The 20,019-nt window shown below is 51.7% G+C and overlaps 7 protein-coding genes across 7 annotated transcripts; 4 read left to right on the top strand and 3 right to left on the bottom strand.

Moving 5' to 3' along the window:
• Positions 1-44: 44 nt before the first annotated feature.
• On the bottom strand, positions 45-1,709 carry PpBr36_03744 (uncharacterized protein; the record flags this gene model as incomplete). Its single annotated transcript, XM_029890914.1, has 5 exons — positions 45-249; positions 328-896; positions 961-1,011; positions 1,093-1,371; positions 1,467-1,709. The coding sequence occupies 5 exons, from the start codon at positions 1,707-1,709 to the stop codon at positions 45-47; spliced, it is 1,347 nt and encodes a 448-aa protein (XP_029753929.1).
• A 1,864-nt stretch (positions 1,710-3,573) lies between these two features.
• On the top strand, positions 3,574-4,428 carry PpBr36_03743 (uncharacterized protein; the record flags this gene model as incomplete). The annotated part of the gene is made up of 3 exons (XM_029890913.1): positions 3,574-3,636; positions 3,715-3,862; positions 3,929-4,428. The coding sequence occupies 3 exons, from the start codon at positions 3,574-3,576 to the stop codon at positions 4,426-4,428; spliced, it is 711 nt and encodes a 236-aa protein (XP_029753928.1).
• Positions 4,429-5,618: 1,190 nt separating this feature from the next.
• PpBr36_03742 (uncharacterized protein) lies at positions 5,619-6,551 on the top strand (the record flags this gene model as incomplete). The annotated part of the gene is made up of 2 exons (XM_029890912.1): positions 5,619-5,919; positions 6,067-6,551. 2 exons carry the CDS (start codon positions 5,619-5,621, stop codon positions 6,549-6,551), a joined length of 786 nt encoding a protein of 261 aa, XP_029753927.1.
• Positions 6,552-7,075: 524 nt separating this feature from the next.
• Positions 7,076-9,018, bottom strand: PpBr36_03741 (uncharacterized protein; the record flags this gene model as incomplete). Its single annotated transcript, XM_029890911.1, has 2 exons — positions 7,076-8,511; positions 8,562-9,018. The coding sequence occupies 2 exons, from the start codon at positions 9,016-9,018 to the stop codon at positions 7,076-7,078; spliced, it is 1,893 nt and encodes a 630-aa protein (XP_029753926.1).
• Positions 9,019-12,034: 3,016 nt separating this feature from the next.
• PpBr36_03740 (uncharacterized protein) lies at positions 12,035-14,346 on the top strand (the record flags this gene model as incomplete). The annotated part of the gene is made up of 2 exons (XM_029890910.1): positions 12,035-12,903; positions 12,984-14,346. The coding sequence occupies 2 exons, from the start codon at positions 12,035-12,037 to the stop codon at positions 14,344-14,346; spliced, it is 2,232 nt and encodes a 743-aa protein (XP_029753925.1).
• A 266-nt stretch (positions 14,347-14,612) lies between these two features.
• PpBr36_03739 (uncharacterized protein) lies at positions 14,613-15,455 on the bottom strand (the record flags this gene model as incomplete). The annotated part of the gene is made up of 1 exon (XM_029890909.1): positions 14,613-15,455. The coding sequence occupies one exon, from the start codon at positions 15,453-15,455 to the stop codon at positions 14,613-14,615; it is 843 nt and encodes a 280-aa protein (XP_029753019.1).
• A 481-nt stretch (positions 15,456-15,936) lies between these two features.
• On the top strand, positions 15,937-18,394 carry PpBr36_03738 (uncharacterized protein; the record flags this gene model as incomplete). Its single annotated transcript, XM_029890908.1, has 2 exons — positions 15,937-17,550; positions 17,633-18,394. 2 exons carry the CDS (start codon positions 15,937-15,939, stop codon positions 18,392-18,394), a joined length of 2,376 nt encoding a protein of 791 aa, XP_029753020.1.
• Between the last annotated feature and the right edge of the window lie 1,625 nt (positions 18,395-20,019).

Raw genomic sequence — 20,019 nt, 5'->3', positions numbered from 1 at the left:
CCGTTTATTGTTCACTTGATTGCCATGATCTGACTTGGAATAATTTACTCGCCATCTTCACCTACCTCTTTCGAGGCTCCTAAGTAAGCCGAACACCACTTTGCTGTAACAAGTGCCAGTGTAGACCCTTTTGGCTGTTCAACTCCCTGGTAGACGAACCTCGGGTCGGCCTCGGTGAGTAGGTACTTCCACTCAGCCAGCGATCGCTCTTGTGAGTTGAATGCGGATTTCATGAGCATATCATCCGCCCTTCAAATCCATCAGGTAAGTTAATCATTCGGTCATGGTTATATATATATATAGTCTGGCACAAGGAAAATTACATACCTTATATCCTTCTCTTTCCACAGCGAAAGTGGCGCAAGAGGAGTGTCGTCATTTGGATCCGGCATAATCCTCTCCATGATGATGATACGCGCACCGGGTTTCATGACGGGAACGTGAGCGCGAAGAATGGCGACGCAATGTTTGTCGGACCAGTTGTGGAAGATCCATCGGAAGAGATACGCGTCGGCAGAGACGGGCTGCGGGTGGAACATGTGGTGAGCCATGAAGGAGACGCGCCCGTTGTCCCTCAGGTCGACAGGCAGCTCCGACTCGGCGCCCTGCACAACCTGCGGCAAGTCCTGCACTACGACGTCGAGGTTTGGAAACTTTTGAGCCAGCGCCACTCCGATGTGACCTCGGGCGCCGCCAACGTCGACGACCAGGGCGCGGCCATTGGGGCCCGACCCAGCGAGAGAGGCCCAGTCGTGACCGACAGTGGCGTGGGAGGGGTCGAAGCCTGGGCGTTTTGCAAAGACGGCCATGGAGGTGGAAAATTGAGTCGCAAGTGTAGGGTCACTACTGACAATGTCGTAGATGGACTGGTCTGTGCCCTTGAAAAGGGAGAAGCCCTGCATGGAGCATGTTAATTCCAATGTTAGTTGGAAAGCAATGATGATGGTACGTTGGACATACCGTCTCGTTGGGCTCGGAGGATCCAGGCCATTTTTCCAATGCTTCCACTGTCTGCAACGACTTGTTAGCATGCGGCATCGTGAACACTTGCCCAGCTGAGCTACAGCTAGAGTTTGTTGAACACTTGCTTACTTTAATAGCTGCAGGCCAGAAATATTCTGTGCCGAGCAGCGTCCAGTCCCTCGTAGCCGGAGTCGCCATCAACTTGGACGTGCTCGTGTGAGCGACGAAACCGGGCCGGGGCTCCTTGAAGATGTGCATTGTCATGGCGAACCGGACCATGCGGGTGACAAGCTGCTCGCTCTGGCCTGACTTTGTGGCAAGATCAGCGAAGGATATTTGCCCGCCAGCGGGAACCAAGCTGGCGATGCCATATCTGGCGATGAACTGGAGAGGTACAGAGCTGCTCGTCTACAGTTATAAAAAAAGATGGAAAAAAAAAGAGAAGCACGAGGGTTAATCGTCAGCCACCTCAACACAGGCCTTGCATGCATTCTTTGACGTACGCCGCTGTGGTGCTTGAGCAGATCCAATGGATCCATCAAAATGTTGAAGAGCTCGGTAGCCGCGTCGATGGCGGCATCGCGAGCCGCCAAGGATTCGGGAGGGAAGTAGTCAATAGGGGCATCTTCATCCAGTGATGGATTGGGGAGACCCTTTGCAGCCAAGCTGACTTGCAAGGCTGCCACAGAGTCGCTGATGGTCTGGGCCAGCTGAGTGACACGGGTGGGTTGACCTTGAGTTGTCATTGGGATTGATGCTTTTGTCCTTGTGCTTTGCTCCGATCACGCATGAAGGAGGATGCACAATGATAAGCAAGAGTTACAGCAGATGATAGGCTGAAATGTGGCAGAGGAAAAACCAGGCTGGGCAACACATAAGACAGGCGACAACGTTGCTTAGGAGCAAGCTCACGTTAATAACAAAGGCATGCAAGGTGCTCATTAATATGTGAGACGGAAATATTAAGGCCTCATCCGAATCTGGTTCATGGTAAGCTGCTCCGCTCTGACTTTTGAGTGGTGTGATGGCATCCGATGTAGCCCGTTTACTTGAGATGCCTCAGGAGGGGTGTTGCTGTCATATCAGACTATTCCTTGTTGCAATCGCGGGTTCCATGCATGCATATATGTGCACATTTAATGATTTCATGTGAGAAGTGATGGGCGACTTTTCCATATTCATATTAAAGGTTTAAAGCTGAATACGGACAATCTCTTTCCTCACCGAGCAATCATGGTCCGATAAACATTACCTCTTAACTGGGCTCCCGAGAAATCTTGGATCACGCGCCTCAAGGTTTTTTCTTTTCTTTTCTTTTCTTTTTTTTTTTTTTATTATGGACGCACTCTTAGAGCAGATCAAGCAGGCATTTTCCTCACTGGACAGAGCAGCGTGTTGAAAAGCAATCGACTGATTGCGCGCAAGGTCCCAAAACCTCTGGAGGAACTAGTCGATGCCGTCTTTCGTATGGGGGGTGGGGGGCATCTGGTGTGTCTTCATTTTCACCAGCGGACAAAAGATTAGATCAGATATACGTGCTCACCAAAAGTCCCGTCCTATCATGAGCCCGAAACAGCATCTGTGAAACAAGATTATAATTTGGACCCCTTTCCCTATCTCGTCGAGGCCAAAAGCTCCAAGACAACCGGGGAGATTGCTCATCATGGCAAGGCGGAAGAGCAACTAATGATTATGTATATTGTGACAACCGCTTTCTTCACTTGTTTAAGAATTCGTATACATTAGTAAAGATTGACGCGCAACATACAGGACGTCTGCTCCGGTACTTTGCCTCGGCCAATATCGTGCAAGAAGTTGGCGCTGATCGGTATGGAAAGCATAAATGTCCATCTGTACAGCCCCCATCGAGAACGAAGCTGTAATGGAGCTGCAGCTTGTCTAACCTGCGTAGATGGCGCCGAGACTGCCAAGGCCCCTCGGCGCTTATATACAACATAGACGATCGGGTTCCGAATTTTATCCCGTTATCCGAGTGACTTGATTGTGTTGTGGTGGGCTATGTTTCTACATGTATTTTCTCTTTCTCTTTGTAGCACTTGGCATTACCTGGCCATTCACACTGCAACGTAAGCAGCCAAGAGCATAAACAACCCATTTAGACAGGCCACTCAAGCTTTCTGACAAAGAGCCACGCGGACGACACTTGGCTTCTGGTTTTGTTGGCGTCTCTGATAACTTTACTCACGCCGTCTACTCAAGGCTGCGAAGCTTGTGTGCCACGACGTTTCCCTAGTTGCCCGTCACTGGTCCCACAAACTACATAAAGAGTCTGTCTCGGGGTGGATGGTTTATCGCTCCACATTCCACTGAAGGAGGAAAACAAATGGCTGGCAAGGCTACGTATCTGATAAATCGCGCCGCTGCCCTACAGCCTCTAATGGCCCAACCGCCAAGCCGCTGCTGGCTTACAATCGTTGGCCCTAACAACCTCCATATTAACATCCTTTCTGCCATGACACAACACACCAAAATATAGCTTCCTGGGACTATGCAACACAATAACCCACATCCTTGACTGTAAAAGGATATGAAAGAGCTGTATACGAATCGAGGCAAGCTACCAGCCCGGAGGAGCATCTCCAGTGCGGCATGGGCGCCGAGGCCAGCCTGATGCAAGACGTGGCCAAGACTCTGGGGGTCAACGAGACGGCGGTGAGGCTTGATTCTCCCTTTTACAACCTAGGTATTACGTCGACTTATTTGATCGGGCTGAAGAACTGAATTGATAAGCGACTGGGCACGACGCTGCCAATGATTATACTGATGAAGCACCCGACAGTGCAAGGTCTCGCGGCCTCGCTTGAGACGCACGTCAGGGACTGCGGCGGCGGTGGCGCCACCAATAACGACAATACGCATGGCAGGGCGGGGCAGTGCCGTATGACCTTGTCGTGGCGTTCCAAACGGAGAGCGATAAAACGCCGCTATGGCTAATCCATCGAAGGGGTGGGCGAGGTGCTTGTGTTCGTCGGGCCAGTGCAGGAAATAGCCAAGTCGGACGATAGGCGGCCTGTGTACGCGCTCTGGGCTCGCGGGTTTGACCACGGCCAGCAGGCGTTTGGGTCCATCGCCGAGGCACGGAATACTTACCTAGCCCTAGTGGCAATCCGGAAGCGGCAACCGCGCGGGCCGTACGCGCTCGCTGAGTACAACTGTGGGAAGATGCTGGGCTTCGAGGTAAGCAAAGCACTCGAGGCCGCAGAAGAGACGGTCGCCTTCCTCGACAGCTTCAACCTGCCACCGCACATTAGGCACCACATGCAGCAGCTGGGTCGCAACGCCTGTCTCGTGCATCTGGCCCAGTTTCTCGCCTTGGTTACCGAGGATTTTGCCGACGAGAAACAGGGGGACCAAGCTTATCTCGCCCTCCCACCCGCCGACGCCCTGCGTTGTATCCTGAATGCCTCGGACGAGGCTCACCTTTTAGGACCTGGCTCTATCTAAGCAGGATTTGGACCGCTGGGTTGGCGTCGCTTATGATCTGCAAAGCATGGCCAACAAAATACGAGCCAGAGGGCGTCGTCGCCGTTATCGATGCCTTCCATGACATTCCCTGGCGACGGGCAGCCCGCAACTGCGACGAATGGATCCACCTGCAATTGGCCAAGTGGCATCATTTTTGTGCCTCCGTCCCTTGCTTCCATGCAGTTGGCGGTGCTCACTACACAATGCTCGGCCCAGATCACGTCCAGACCTTTGGCGTGGAATTGATAGATGCTCTGCAGAAGAGAGACATTTGAGTAGAACGAAGCTGAAATTGCGTTGTATGTGAACAGTGTCTTGGGTGTGGGTTGTGTTTTTGACTGTCTCGGGATATATATGATGCTTACTTAGCCGGTGATCACAATCGCCTCGTCCAATTGGGATTAAAATTATTCAAGGTACGGGCACAAAAGTCTCAGTGAACCCACCAACTTATGCAGTTCGTCCGAGTCAGTTGATCTCTGCCGGGTCTGCATGTCTGCCAAGTATGCCCCAAAATTTGAGGGGATCAACGCCGGGGTTTTGGTTGATACCAAGCTAAAAAAAGCAAGCGGTGAAGAAATAAGAGTGGCGGGACAGACCCCTGCAGCTGGAACTTGCAAGCTCCCCCGACAAGCAAATGGGGACGGATGAGGTTCGTCCAATCCACGCAACCTCATGGTCAGTTACTTGCATCCGCACCCGTTTTTGAGTAAAATTCACCTGCGCGAGGAATCATTCCCGTTGGCCTCCATAACAGCCCGGCGGGGACAAGGCAAGCCCGAGACGGCCATCACGCAATCAGACTTGCAGGCCGCAGGGCATCATTACTTAGCCTTTGGGCTCAATTGAACAGGGCATTGCCTAAGCTTTACCCATAGCTACCGTACCTTAGTTTCAACGGTCGGAGCAAAAAAAAAATTCAAAAAAATTAAAAATAGGGCAACGAAAAAAGGAAAGAAGCAGCGTTGGGCGGCTGGCGCCACTATATCACGACATACAATAATCCCGGACCTCGATCCTCGCTAGGTAGAGCTCGAGCCCAGCTGCTACCTGTGCTTGATATCCATCTCCTACCACTCCAGGAAGGGCGCATCCACGTGCGAGCAGCCCAACAGAATCAGCCTGGTCCCTCGCAAAGCAAAAACCCTGTCCTTCGCAGCCAATCCACAATGGGTCTATTCGACGACGCCGCCTCGGCCATGTCCGGGACCCAGTCCTCTTCCCGCAAGCACCGGTCCTCGTCGCACAAGCATCACAAGAGCAGCAGCCGCCGCGACCGGTCCAGATCGCGCTCTCCGGGCATCGCCGCGAGTATTTTCGGCGGCGGTGACTACCACAAACGCAACTCATCCCGGTCATCCTTCTTCGGCCTGGGAGGAGACAGCCACTATCACAAGAACAACGCCAGCCGGGGCAGCTTTTTCAACCTAGGGAATGCTAGCCGGGGTAGTATCTTTGGGTTCGGCGGCGGTAAGTCATTTTGCGAGTTTTTATTGCCACTGAACAAGAGGGAGGAAGAGAAGAAAAAAAAAAAAAAACCAAAAAATAAAAAGAAATCAAAATATCCGCTTCAAGTACTGACAGAGTGGCACCCTTGCGTTGCCCCCCCCGACACAGGCCGCTCTCCATCATACTACAAACGTTCCCCGCGCCAAAACTTCATGCAGCGCGCCTACAAGAAGCTCAAGCGTCTACTTCGCGACCTCGTCCACTACGCCAAGCGCCACCCTTATAAGGTCTTCATGCTCGTTGTGATGCCCCTCATCACCGGCGGGGCCCTGACCGCGCTGCTGGCCCGGTTTGGGCTGCGCATGCCCCCGGCTCTCGAGAGCATGCTGGGTCTCGGGGCGAAGGCGATGGCTGGCGACAGCATAGGTCTGGTCGGTGAGGCTGTGCGGATGGCCAGTGGTGCCGGCGCCGGTGCGGCCAGCGTCAGCGTGGCGAGGGGTTGGGACGGTGAGCGAAGCTGGGAAAGGCGGACGGTAGACCGGAATGGGGACGATGACTTGCTGTATGGGGCGTTGGGGAGCTTTGGGAGCTCGTTCAATGGTGGTGGTGGCGGCGGTGATTGGATGGGAAATGTGGCAAAGATGTTTTCCTGACATGTGTTTTCCGACCGTTTTTACTGTAATTATGCCTTGTTTCGTCCTTGTGTTGGGGTTTCTTGGCTATATTGGCGTTTCTAGGATTGTCGCAGTCAAGCGCCAGAGTTTGCGGTAGACTTTTTGGGGTAATGGATTTTATGATCAAATGCTTCTTGGCTGCTCAGACCGTAAATCACAAGTCAGTCGCCTCCTAAACAGTGATAGCTGGGTGCCATCAGCAATACTAGGCGAAGAGTTTAAAAAGAAAAAGAAAACAGGAAAAATGGGCAAGCAAGAATAATTAATAACATGAAATTGTGAGCTAAAGCAACAAGTCTATGAATCAGATTACAGGTAAGGTATCAGTCAGAAAAAGAGAGAGAGAGATTATGAGCCCAGAGAAACTTTTCCCAAACCCAAGCAAGATGTCCAAACACGATTTTTCGTTCAAGAGCCAAAGACTTTCAGTCACGACGTCGAGAAGACGATTTCTGCCCATCGGTGCCACTAACAGAGCACCAGACCGCAACTTTGGCCGCGAGTCACCGCTTCTTCTTGCTGCGACTACTGCTGTTGGTAGTATTGCTACTACTACCAGCCGGCTTCCGTTTCGCAGGCGACTTGCTTGATGCCTTGGATCGGCTCGAACGTCGCGGCTCTGGCGTCTGCACGCGGGTTTCCTCAACGATTACAGGCGGCTCGCGCGCAGCTCGCCTCGTCGTCGGCGGTGCTACACGCGCTCCATGGCTGTAGTCGTCACTTGCCGTGTCGTCCCCACTCGACTCTTCGGTCGCGTCAGGACTGACCCGTCTGGAACCACCCCGGCTCCGTCCCCCAGCTGCAGCAGGGGTCGGGTTGGAGACAGAGATACGCCGGCGGGCCGCAGCCGCAGCGCCCAATGGTGGCGCGCGCGGACCTGCGGAAGTCGGCGACATGTACTGGAAGGGGTCGACAGTTGAGCCATTGTGCAGCGTAGGTGCCGATGTATTTGACAGATGATGCATTTCATCTGGATCCCGGGGAGATGGCACGCGTGAGCCGCGAGCACGGTTGGGGTCGGATGAATGCCTAATCGCTGGCGGCGGGTGGTTTTGTGAAACGTAAGAATACCTGAATGGAGAAGTGTCCTCACGGCGAGACCTTGGCCGGGCGGCCGCAGAGTACGCGTCGGGTGACACATCACGGTCGTATGGAATGCGGCCATGAGCAGCTGTAGCTCGCGACGACGTGGTGGATGAGCGCTGGCGGCCTTTGGGGGCCGGGAAATAACCGACTGGCGGGTAGCCTTGTCGATCATCGACCTGAGGAGGAGATGGTTGGCGCGACGAAGGCTCGTCTTCCAACAGATCCTCGAAACTAGACGGATCCAATTGAGATATCGGGATCGATACTCGTTGCTGTTGTTGCTCCTCTCTCCTCCGCCGCTCTGCCTCTCTACGCTTTCGCTCTGTCATGCGGTTGACAGCCTCCAGCTCTGCCCGCGTCAAGTCAACGTCGACTCTCCCTTGAGCCCTGGCCTGTCGTATTCTCGTCATCGCAGACTCGAACAATGCCTCTTCCCGCCTCCTGGATCTGCTACTTTCGTTTGACCAATCGCCGTCAGAATCCTCGTCCTCATCCTCATCCTCGTCTTCTTCTGATGAATTTTGGGCGTTCTCCGCCCGTCGTGATGACTGATTACCAGCCCGCTCTCCCATATCTATACCTGTAAAACGCAGTGAATCGCTGGCAAAACGCCGCGAAGATGTAGAAAACCCAACGCCCCGGACGTCAGCGACAAGAGCACCCTGGTCGTCGACGTCGCTACCCAATTCCTCTACTCTATTGCGGCCGGCACCGCCAACACCAGTCCACGCATCGTCCCCTTCCCCGGCGGCGCCGCCATACCTCCTCCGACCGCGCCTCGATGGTCTTCCCCCATGGGGCGCAAATTCGGGAGCTCGCGGCCGACCATCTAGACCGCCTCCCCAGAAAAAGCCTCATCGATAGGTTTGTCCATCAGGGCAGCGTGGCCGATGATGGTGACACCGCTGGCTCCGATCAGCCAGGCAATGGTAGAGAAGGGCGAGGCAATCAAGCCAACCGGTATCGCGATGACCAGCAGTCCGGTGTAGAGCTGGCTGGGCGAGGCTTTGAAGGTACCAATCTCAAGGTCACGGCCGTCAAGCTTGCCGATGAGGAACATGCCGAGGGTGACAAAGATGATGTCGAAGAGCAGCCACCAGTTCGTCAGCAGAGTGTAAATGCAGAGCATAACAAAAATAACGCTGTAGTTGCTGCTAAAGTAGCTGAGGTTGTAATTGACACGGGACTGAACCTCGCCAAAGTTCTGCGGCTTGGAAAGACGCTTGAAGTCGAAGAACTCGGATAGGGGCCTGAGGTTGGAGAAGCGGCCGGTTAAGCTGCTAGAGTTGAGACCCGAGAAGCGCTCCGAGAGGTTGAGGCGCGACGTCAGGACGTCGAGGGGAATCTGAATGCGAGACATTTCGGCGGTATGGGGGGGAAAAAAACGGGTTTGTTTGTTGTTATGCAGTCGATGTTCCACCGTTGATAATCACGGTAATTCGGTACAAAGATGGAGATTCCTGAGAAGGAAGTAGTAAGGCAGTTCAGTAAACGTGATGGCTTGGCGATCGGGAGTAAAGTAGTTTAAGAGTTGAACCAATGTGTGGTGCAGAGCTGTGAGTGAATTGATGAGAGAAAATTGGATTGCAGGTAGATCGCGTCGTCGTGGCCTTGTCGATGTTGGTGCCTCTGGTTCTTCTCGGAAGCAATTGGTTGTAATCTGTCAAAAAAAAAAATTAGTCTCTATTTTTGGCGACGTCAGATTGGCCAGTTTAGGCGTGGAGCCCGAAACGAAACGTAAGTGAACACTAACGGCGAAGCCACGCCAGGAGAGTAAGGGCCGCATACTTTTAGAGCAATTAGGCAACCAGACCCAGCCGAAAATGGGCAGGTCGTGTCTCGGCAGAAGACAGCCACGCACTTCAACACGACGCTTTTCGTTGCCTATGAGAAAGCCGGGGATGATGTTGGTGAAGGAGAAGGAACACAATTGAGAGGTCGTCAGCCTCTCTAGGCAGCAAAGTCTGCACTGGAAGAGATGAAGGACAAAAAAAAAAAAAAAAAAAAAAAAAAAAAGCCAGGCCTCAAGGGCCGGCAAGAGCACCGGTAGAGGTGCCGTTCTCGCCCCACTCAATTGCCGGGTTCAGAGCTTGAGCTCAGGTCTCCTGTCTGTAGAATTGTTTTCTCTTTGTCGCCGAGGGCCGGCTGCCATCTCTTTTGCCCACTCGTGCTCCTAGATACAAGTTGGTGATGAGGGAGGGAAGTCCCGTAAATGGAGGGAAGAGATACAAGATCAGGTTCTGAAAGCTGAACAGAGCTCGTGTGATTCTATTATTTATTCGCTTCCGCCTCTACTTCCTCTTTCTTCTTAGCAAGTTTTTTTTTTCTCTCGCTGCCCGACCGCTCTCTTGCCCCGCCTTGACCTGCAACTAAGACGTCGCTCCCGCATATCAGAGGCGACCAAGTAAGCCTTTGTCTTCTTTTTTTTTTTTTTTTTTTTTTTTTCTCCCTCTGTCTGCCTCACTCTTTGTCCGTTCCCTTCCCCTCACGCTTCTCTTTCCAGAAGCTCACAAGCTGCAGCGCCAGGGAATGCACCGCTTAGGTGGCACCTTGGTTGCCAATCATTAACTCCGAGGCTCCTCTTTTTGTTTTCCCGATCCGATTTGTTTACTAGGATGCTTGCTGTTTTGTTTACACAAGCTCCAATATCGTGATCCGTATTCTTTTTGTCCGATTGTACCAGGATTACCGGTCGATAGTCTGGTATCTGCAGTAAGTGCCATGGCAGCTTTTCTGGCATGCCATCACAGAACCAGGGCTTCCGACACCGACACCGCTTTTTCTCCATCCTGGGAGACTCCACTACACCTGTTTAGCTTCGATAGTGATGCATAATGCCTGCCCATCTTGCATATTCGAGTCTGATGGGAATTTTCATCGAGGAGTAAATTCTAAATAAACGAATCTGGTTTCTATGTTTCTATCCACAACTATGTTCGTTCATTTTTATGTTTTTGATACCAATTGCCGCCCGGTTTGCAACTAACGTGCCTATAGTAGTGCGCTTACCAGCTAGACTAGAGGCCTAAAGCACCTGTAGTAGCAAAAGTAGGAATGTACTACAAAGTAAAATATTTTGCTACCCCTGCACTAGCTGAAGTAAGTCCCTGCGGGTTGTCTTACTCTGTAGCTTTTTCATCTTCTTCAACTATTATAGACCTAGACTAAGGTACAGAGTAAGGTTGTCTCCAGTCCTACCTCTTGCCTAAAAGTCACCTTACGAGCCTACTGCTACATACTTGGTTCACCTAAGCACGGAGGTCGTGCTTGTTGCATATGCATTGCGTGACACTTTCGTCTCATTTGCATTTTATAAGGGCCCTACCGCCGCACCATGATTGGCCACTTGCTGATTTTCCGACTTGATTCTTTTGCACAAATACGTGTTTAGCTTGCTATGTAAAAGACCATTTTGACGAGAGAGTCAGAACCGGTTACAATTTTAGTAACATCTCGCCTCATCTTGTCGCCTTGTCTGTCATGGCGCAGACGACAGTAGCCGCGTATTGCGCCTCATTACATCCCATGTCCCCACCCCTACATGACCCTATACTCGAGGGAATAGACTGGACAAGTGAATTCAGCCTCGGCACCTGCAGTTCATGTCTTTTGTGCAGCGAGACAACCACCAGTGTTTCATAAGCATCAACGCGTATTCTCTTACTCTTGATTGAGACCTCCATGCGAGACCGTGAGTACAGTTTTTTTCTTCTTTTTCTTTTTTTTTTTTCTTTTTTTCTCACTACCATACCATACTCTTAATCTCGTGAGGATCGCTTTTTGTTTGTGTTCTAGTCCACTGGACAACCCCACTGCCAAGTCTACATAACCTTTCAGGTGATTTCTAGATTCCCATGCTTCACGTGCTGTTTTTCCAGAATTAGCAACAATTTCATGTGTATTCTTCCTGATGACAGCAAATACTGCTGATAAAAATGAGTGTTCCCCGCACTCGACAATTTACGGTATTGTTTTGCTTTCGCTTGGACTTTCAAACCCGGTTGGACAGCAGGCGCAGATGTTCACGAGTCTCAAAAGGTATTCGTTCAGCCGGACTCTGATCATATCAGATGAAGTAAAACTCATCCTCTTTCCTGCAACTGCATGGCTTTATTTTTTTTTATAAATAGTAACCTTCTACTACATACGTACATCATTATTGACAGTGGAGGGCGCTTCAATATCAAGGATACCCAGTCTTCGGTTGGCTTTTCTTTTGGCCGTTGTACGGCAACAGCAGTGGCTCACCTCTTCTCCAAAAAATACTTTATGTCCAAGAGCCTCCAATTCATGTCCTGTAGAGAGGCTGTCAAGGACAACTCAAGGTTACAAGACATTATTATACTAAAGAAATCAAGCACTTTGTTTTTGAAAGAATGTCAGACACCAACGCACATCTCTCGGCGGCAGAACTACACGCTCTTTTTGATATATTGACCCACTATGAAACCTATAGCGAGTTTGTTGACCTTAGGTATCCGGACACGCCTGCAAATATTGGCTATCCTTTTGCCAAAAGAATCAAGGATGGCAGCCTGGTACATGCAACCAAACCCGCCGCTCCCATCATCCAGCAGTTACTGGCCACCTTCGTTACGGAAATTTTCGCTTTGCGGTCCCTACCCAACTCCTTCTGGAGCGTCCAGCTGCAAGGCATCTTTGAGAACTTGGCCGCGGCCAACCTGTCTGAAAGCTACGACAAGGGCACTCTCGGCACCCGCAAAACGCTATGCACAGTATTCTCATCCATACTGGAGCTTGTAGCTCGGGGTCAGCTTGGCGGCGTTCAACGAAATGTTGAGAACACCAGAAGTCTGAGGTCCAACGTCTACAACTTGGACAGCGCGCAGAGTCTCATCAAGGCCTGGGATGACGTGGTGCAGGAGCTGGTGTACGGTAACCTGATCGACGAACTCTTCGATCATGCTGCAAAAGTCAGTGGCAACCTTGAAGAGCATTCAGCTGCCGCCGAGGCTGCAGCGCACTATATCGTCATGCACTTGGCGACCGTCTTACACCAGGTCTTTGTTGTCTCGTCTGAGGGGCCGTACATACTCAAGCTCCTTGATAGCATGTACAAGATGCTTCCTTGGGTCATGATCAAGCAAACGCTGCGGATAGGGAACGCCGCGACGATGTTGAACGGGCTTGTCAAGCTGCTCTTATCCAAGTTGAGCATTGGATCTGTTTCCAACTGGATCGGTGTGACAACAGACGCTGACGATGGCATGAATTTGTTGCAGAGGTAAGCAAATAGGAAAAAAAATCCAGGACAGAGGACAGACCCTATAAGCAGGATTCTGACAAGACACATAAAACCGCAAGGATCATTTCGTTGACCCTGTCATGGGACTGCTCCGACTTCAAAAAAACAATCGATCATGTTAAGAAGTCAAAGAATGGCCCGACAAAAGAGCAACTTGCCGCAATCGACGAACATGTCAGACTTTCACGAGACGAGCAGGATAAACTGCGTGGGATGAGCATATCTGAGGGTAAATCCATCATCATCGCTATCCTCCAATCCCAACATCAAAACTGCTCCATCTCAGACGCCGAGCATAGTGCCTTGTTGGACTATTATTCGGCCCGCCTATCGATTCGGGACCGGGAGGAGATCTCTCGCGTCCTGTGTCGCTCCAGGCCCGATCTAATGACGCAATTATTCCGGGATCTCATGGGCGCTTACGAGCCAGTGATTCGGGAAGTTCACTCCAGAGTGCCGCTGCATGAAACCATTGGCGATATAGAGGCTTTCCTAGGAGAGATGATAGAGACAGCCAAGGGCACCAAGTCCCAGGTGGCCACCATCACCGACTTTGTAGATCTTTTGATGCGGAATCGCTCAAGGCTCTACAGGTGGCTGCATCTTTTGGGCAAGGAGTGTCCTGGCCCAAGAGAGGAATTCCGGACATGGGCCCACAACTCGATCCGGGAGTTCAGGAGAAATTCCGCTTCCCCCAGCTCATCTCCAGCCAAGGGATACACTTACGGGGACATAAACACCGGGCATGGTCACGAATCATACTGCAGAGGTGCAGCGGGAGACATGTCTGCGCCTCTATCCGCCATGTTTGCCGCCCTTCCACGTGAGACCAGGGCCGATGTCAGGCACCAAATCGATGCTCACGCATCATACCTCGAGATTATCAACGGTCGCTCGGTTGTTCACATGCAGAACATCTTGGATTGCATGAGCGCCAGGAGGTCGAACTCTAGCCTTGGCGTGCACGACGTCACTGGCAAGCTTCGAAGCAAAATATCCTCAAAGACCTCCAGTGGAACTTCAAGCCCAGCACCGGCCAGACTAGGGAGTCCCGATAACGGTGCCGAAGCATGGGACGCTTCGGGTCCGGGAGTATACCTAGTCCGATGGAATGACCTGTTGGATGAGACCTTGGTCACGCCCGCGACGCCGTACGGCCCCCCGCGACTGGGCAAGGATGTCAAGCAGAAAACATCAATGGGGAAGGCAGGCACGGGCGCCAAGGCCAAGGATAAAAAGCTACCGAAGGGCTTCGTGGAGGAGTTCGAGGGGCTCAAGGTGGACGGCGGCGCCGTTTCGGATATCGAGGCACCCGAAGTTGGAGCAGTTTTGACCGCTTTAGGGAAAGAATTCTGGCAGCTGCTGGCAGGCAGACATGCCGCCGCTCAAAGCAATGCTGCGCCGGTGACCAACTTCATTTGAAGGCAGCCACGGGATCTTTTTGGGCCGTATGATGAAGCTGGTCTTTATACATGCGACAGATGGCGGAAGCTTCTTTTCTGTATTTAGAATGGTTCAACGTAATGGCGCCGAAATTATTTGCACCAAGTCAGGTTATTACTGAATAAATATGAGACATGGCAGTGACACTGGATCAAATCAGTACTTGCTGGCGAGATGTTTATCACGTTTGCTATAACCAAACAAGTACTCGGCAAGGCCCAAGCGGTAAGTATTGTCCGTCCATCTCAAGTACCGCTGAGCTTAGTATGATCATCCATCATAGGGGATATTTCGTCAGTTCCCGGAGTCTCTGCCTCCATTTGCTCCTGTCTAGTTGCTTTTCCATTCTCACGCAGCCGACCTAGTTGGGCACGCCTATCCATCTCTTTCAGCTGTTGGTAGACGATGGCAGCGACCAAGCAAACAAGTATCAAAGACAGCACGGAGCCTCTCAAATCAACTTCAATCGTCTTGGAGTTCTCTATGATGCGCTTCCGTTTTTCGGGATCCTCGATCCCATACTTTTCTCGCAAGATCTGATCCATGACTTCTTTCTGTGTCTGACCTGACTTAAATTGGCCTCCACTCTTGTTTCCGATGAAGACAGCCGGCCTTCGCCCTTCAAGGTTGCCATGTCCCGTCTTTGGAAACATCTTTTTGAGCGCTTCAAGTACCCAGGAAGGTGGTGGCTTAGAGTTCCCTGCAGAACCTGTGCTGTCGACTTTTGAAGCAGCTTCGCTACTGCCATCGCCGCCCTTTGAGCTGAGACCACGACCTCCCTGGTTAATTGGAGGGTTTGCGTTTATACCCGAGGCAATCATTGCTCGGATCCACGGCCGAGTCTTGTAGCTCTTTGGACGTTGGGAAGATGCGTTGCTGCTACCACTCTCGGTGGCTTGTGAGGCGTCCTTCCAAGTGCCCGTGTGCCCTTGGGCTGGATCCTTTTGCGCTTCTGGAGTGTTATCAGCCTTATGGTGGTTGCCGCTCTGCCGAGGATCTGATGGCTGGTGAAGGCACCGATGCGGCACCGGCCGGTTGCAACGGACCAGTGTGACAACGGGCCGAGAAATGCGGTTTGAAAGCGACATGGCGTGGGTGACCTTAACAGTTCCTGAAAATGATTTTTTTTTTTTTTATGTGAATGACCTCGGGATCTTGAATTGCACGTAGGGCCGTTCAGTATGTCAGGCCGTTCAAAGCTCGAGCGTCATTTACAAACAGGTAGCATGGGGTGATTATTTATGACGCTTCGGAGCTTCCAAAGTCGACACCAAGTGGGCCACGGGAATCAAACCTCCCGAGCTGCTTCTTGTAAGTGCTCTAGCGGTCCCGTTAGGTGGGGCTCTAACTGAGTTACAGTACCAAGAGTACTTAGCAGGGATCTACTAGCGGGGAAACGCGATTAGTGCTCACACCGCCCGGTAAAAAAGTTCCAGTCGCGAAAAAAAAAGTGTTTCTGCTTGCTGAGCTTTGTCCCAATCTTGACGGGTAAATCACCACCATCACCCCCGCTCGTCATAATCAGCTCCCTTGGTTCAGCAGTCTATGCCCTCGCCACAAAAATAAAATATGGCACCTTCGAGCAAGAGGAAAGCGATCAATGACGATTTTATAACCACAATTTCCGACAATGAGGCCGACGACTTCGTGGAGGAGGAGGAGGTGATTCAGGAGGAAGCTCCTCCCAAGAAAAAGTCCAAGACCACCCCGAAAAAGAAGCAAAAGCGACCCAGCAAGAAGGCAAGCAACGATGGCGACGCCGAAGAGGAAGAGGAAGACCACGTAGAGGGTATCTGGGGTCAGAATGACGACGATGACGGCGCAATGGACTCCGACTTTGAGTTTGTCACCGGAGCCGGCGTCGAAGACCTGGACGACAATCCCGAGTTCGAGGGCTGGGGCTTTGACGGCGCCAAAAAGGCCATGGGCCAAGGCAGCGGGGTTGATCTGGACGAGATTATCCGGAGGAGAAGGGAGAAGAAGGAAGGGGCGACCAAAGGTACCGCGGAGCCGGAATCCAAGACAGAAGAGGAGGTCGAAGCGCTGGGCCTAGACGACGACGACGATGAAGTCCTAGCCAAGGATGCCTTTGGAATGGGTGCCGGCTCAGAAGACGAGGACTCTGCAGAAGCTTCCGGGGAACAAGGTGGATCGGAAGCCAGCGAAGGAGAGGAGGGCGACAGCGACAACGAATCTGTTGCCAGCCCAGTTCCACACCCAGATGATGATCAAGAATCCGAATCTGAGCAGGATGACGATGAAGAGGAAGCGGCCAAAAGGAAAGAGTTCTTCGCGGCAGATGAGCCCAAGTCCGACACCAACAAGGGCAGTGCGTCATTCCAGAGCATGTCCCTGTCTCGCCCAATTCTCAGGGGCTTGACAAGTGTTGGCTTCGTAAAACCCACTCCCATCCAGAGTAAGACTATTCCCATCGCTTTGATGGGTAAGGATGTGGTTGGTGGTGCCGTCACCGGATCCGGAAAGACTGCTGCGTTCGTCGTGCCCATTCTGGAGCGTTTGCTCTACCGTCCCAAGAAAGTGCCGACGAGTCGAGTGGTCATATTGGCACCGACGCGTGAGTTGGCCATACAGTGTCACGCAGTTGCCACCAAGCTAGCCAGCCATACCGACATCAAGTTTTGCTTGGCCGTCGGAGGTCTCAGTTTAAAGGTGCAAGAGTCAGAACTACGCTTGAGGCCCGACGTGATCATTGCAACGCCTGGACGTTTTATCGACCACATGCGCAACTCGGCCAGCTTTGCCGTAGATACCGTGGAAATCTTGGTTCTCGACGAGGCTGATAGAATGTTGGAGGACGGTTTTGCCGATGAGCTCAATGAAATCCTGACAACGCTGCCAAAGTCACGCCAGACCATGCTGTTCTCGGCCACCATGACGTCTTCCGTCGACAACCTGATCCGTGTTGGTCTCAACAAGCCTGTCCGCCTGATGGTAGACTCACAGAAGAAGACGGTGGTAACGTTGACACAGGAGTTTGTGCGACTTCGACCTGGAAGGGAGGAGAAGCGCATGGGATACCTCGTCTACTTGTGCAAGAATTTGTACACCGAGCGTGTTATCATATTCTTCAGGCAGAAGAAAATCGCCCACCATGCTCGCATCATCTTTGGTTTGCTTGGCTTATCCTGCGCGGAACTCCACGGAAGCATGAGCCAAATACAGGTACGTAATTGCCCCATGCCATTACATACCTCTTCCGTGCTATCTGCATGACTATTGACACGAACAATCCATTTTCATATAGCGTATACAAAGTGTCGAGGCATTCCGTGATGGCAAGGTTTCCTTCCTGCTCGCGACGGATCTTGCCTCTCGTGGTCTCGATATCAAGGGAGTCGATACGGTCATCAACTACGAGGCCCCGCAAAGCCTTGAGATTTATGTGCACAGAGTCGGTCGAACAGCGCGAGCAGGTCGCAGCGGTACAGCCATCACTCTTGCCGCTGAACCAGACCGCAAAGTCGTCAAGGCGGCAGTCAAAGCTGGCAAGGCTCAGGGTGCCAAGATCTCAAGCCGCATCATCGACGCGGCTGACGCAGACAGCTGGCAAGCCAAGATTGACGAGCTCGAGGACGAGGTAGAGGCTGTGATGCGCGAGGAGAAGGAAGAAAAGGTTCTCGCCCAGGCGGACATGGAGATGCGCAAGGGAGAGAACATGATACGATATGAAGACGACATTAAGGCACGGCCGAAGCGGACATGGTTTGAAACCGAAAAGGACAAGAAGGCCGCCAGGGAAGCTGGCCGGGCAGAATTGAACGGCGTGCGAGAGGCTCTCAAGAAGAAGCACGGTGGCAAGAACCTGAGTAACAAAGATAAGAAGAAGCTGGATGCCATGGCCGAGGCTAAGGAGGCTAGGGTCTGGAAGAAGGGCGCAGCAGAGAGAGCAGGAAAAGGCGCTGTGCTCAACTTTAAAAAAGATCGTGGCTCCAAGAAGAAAGGTCCTGTCGCGGGCGGTAGGGTGGCCAAGAAAGGAGCCCCCAAAGGAAAGCCAAGGAGGCGATAATTTATACATGGCAGTTGATTCCCACGTCCGTACAACAATGATGTTTACCATACCATGTAGCATTGTTGTTCCAATCAAATACAGCAAGGATTTAGTGTTAACCCTCTTTCCACATATCAGGGGTGTGTGATGCTGAAGGCACAAAGCGCTGATAAGTTACGAAATCACAGATAGAAACTGAAGTATTGCGGCCCGCATCATAATCAGACACGCATTCTAAATGAACGAATAACCCGACACCCGGACAAGTTAGGCCCTGCTCTGGCCTTGGCTGTGGAGAGTCTTGTTGCGGTAGCCGGTTGACATATGCGTCGGGGTGAGTGACGACTAGAAAACCCCATTCAGGGGAACCCTAACCCGCAGTCCTGAGTGGAAGGAGTGATTTGACAAGGCAATATAAAGCTCATACGTGAACACGGCCGGGCGGTCTTTGAGGCTCAAGATAGTCAAGGCGGACTATCCCACAGCCTGTTGTCTTTTATCGTCGGACGTAGCTCATGCTGAGATGCAAGCCTGGTATGATAACGTTTTAATAATTTAAAAAGGTACAAGAGAAAGAGTGCATTGCCTTTTTTGTGTGTTGGGAAGAAACAATCAAAGCAATATAGCTTCGATGGACTAATGAGACTCGCAGCAGGAAGCTCAACCGCCGTTATAGATGATGCAGCATTGAGAGCTCGCCAATCCTAGTCAAGACGGATGACGGCATGTTGGCCAGGAGCCCAACTGGCACTGATCTAAAGTGGACGGTGGACATTTTACACAATATAAACGCCACGAATGAGCAAACGAGAGACGCACCGCCCATTTACTGTCAGCAAAAGGTACAGGAGGATCGACGTGGGTGGGGCTACCCCTGAAGCAGCGGCCGTGTTTGTCCATTCTCAACCTCACCTCACCTCACATCACCACAACTCACTTCCACCTCACCTTGCCGTCACCACACCTACCTAGGAACCTTCCCATCCTAAACAGATTGCCACCCGCACCCAAACAACCCCTTGGATCTCATTTAATCCCCAAGCCAATACGGCCTATCAGCCCCGGGGAGCGCCCGTTCCCCGGGGCGCGTGGCTGACTGGTTCACGCCTCCATCACCGCGGATTTACGGACGACAAACACCACCCAACGTCGACGACAACAATTCGATTCCGGTTGCGACCCACGACTTCCTCGACGACAACCGAAGCAAAACCCACCTGGGTTTTCGTAGCTGTCCACCTCCCTTCGGGGGGTTGGGCCGTGAGCTTTTGGTGTTTGCTCCTTTGGTTGAGCCCCCTGAATTTTTGGATTTTGAAAGTTGGATATGCTGTTTACTGCCTACGTTCTTGCACGAATCTGTGTATTTATTTGCGCATGTTTTATATATGACTTTATTCCCACCCTCGCTTGTCCGCCACTTTCACCCAAGATATCCCATTTTCACCCTGCCCCTATTTGCACCCTCATGTCTTTATCTACCAGGGATTGAGAAATTTATGGACCGCCATACAACTGATTTATTAATATCTTTTGAGTTTATATATTGATAAATAGCTGTTTATTTGAGCCTACTGATATCTATCAAACCCTGACCTAGATATCAGATTTTTGTTGTATAGCCGGCAGTGTTTTCCCCAGGAATC

This window comes from Pyricularia pennisetigena, chromosome 3 (assembly GCF_004337985.1).
Source record: "Pyricularia pennisetigena strain Br36 chromosome 3, whole genome shotgun sequence".
Classification (NCBI taxonomy): domain Eukaryota; kingdom Fungi; phylum Ascomycota; class Sordariomycetes; order Magnaporthales; family Pyriculariaceae; genus Pyricularia; species Pyricularia pennisetigena.
The sequence above is the reverse complement of the archived record's forward strand: the minus strand, read 5'-3'. Positions and strand labels throughout refer to the sequence as shown.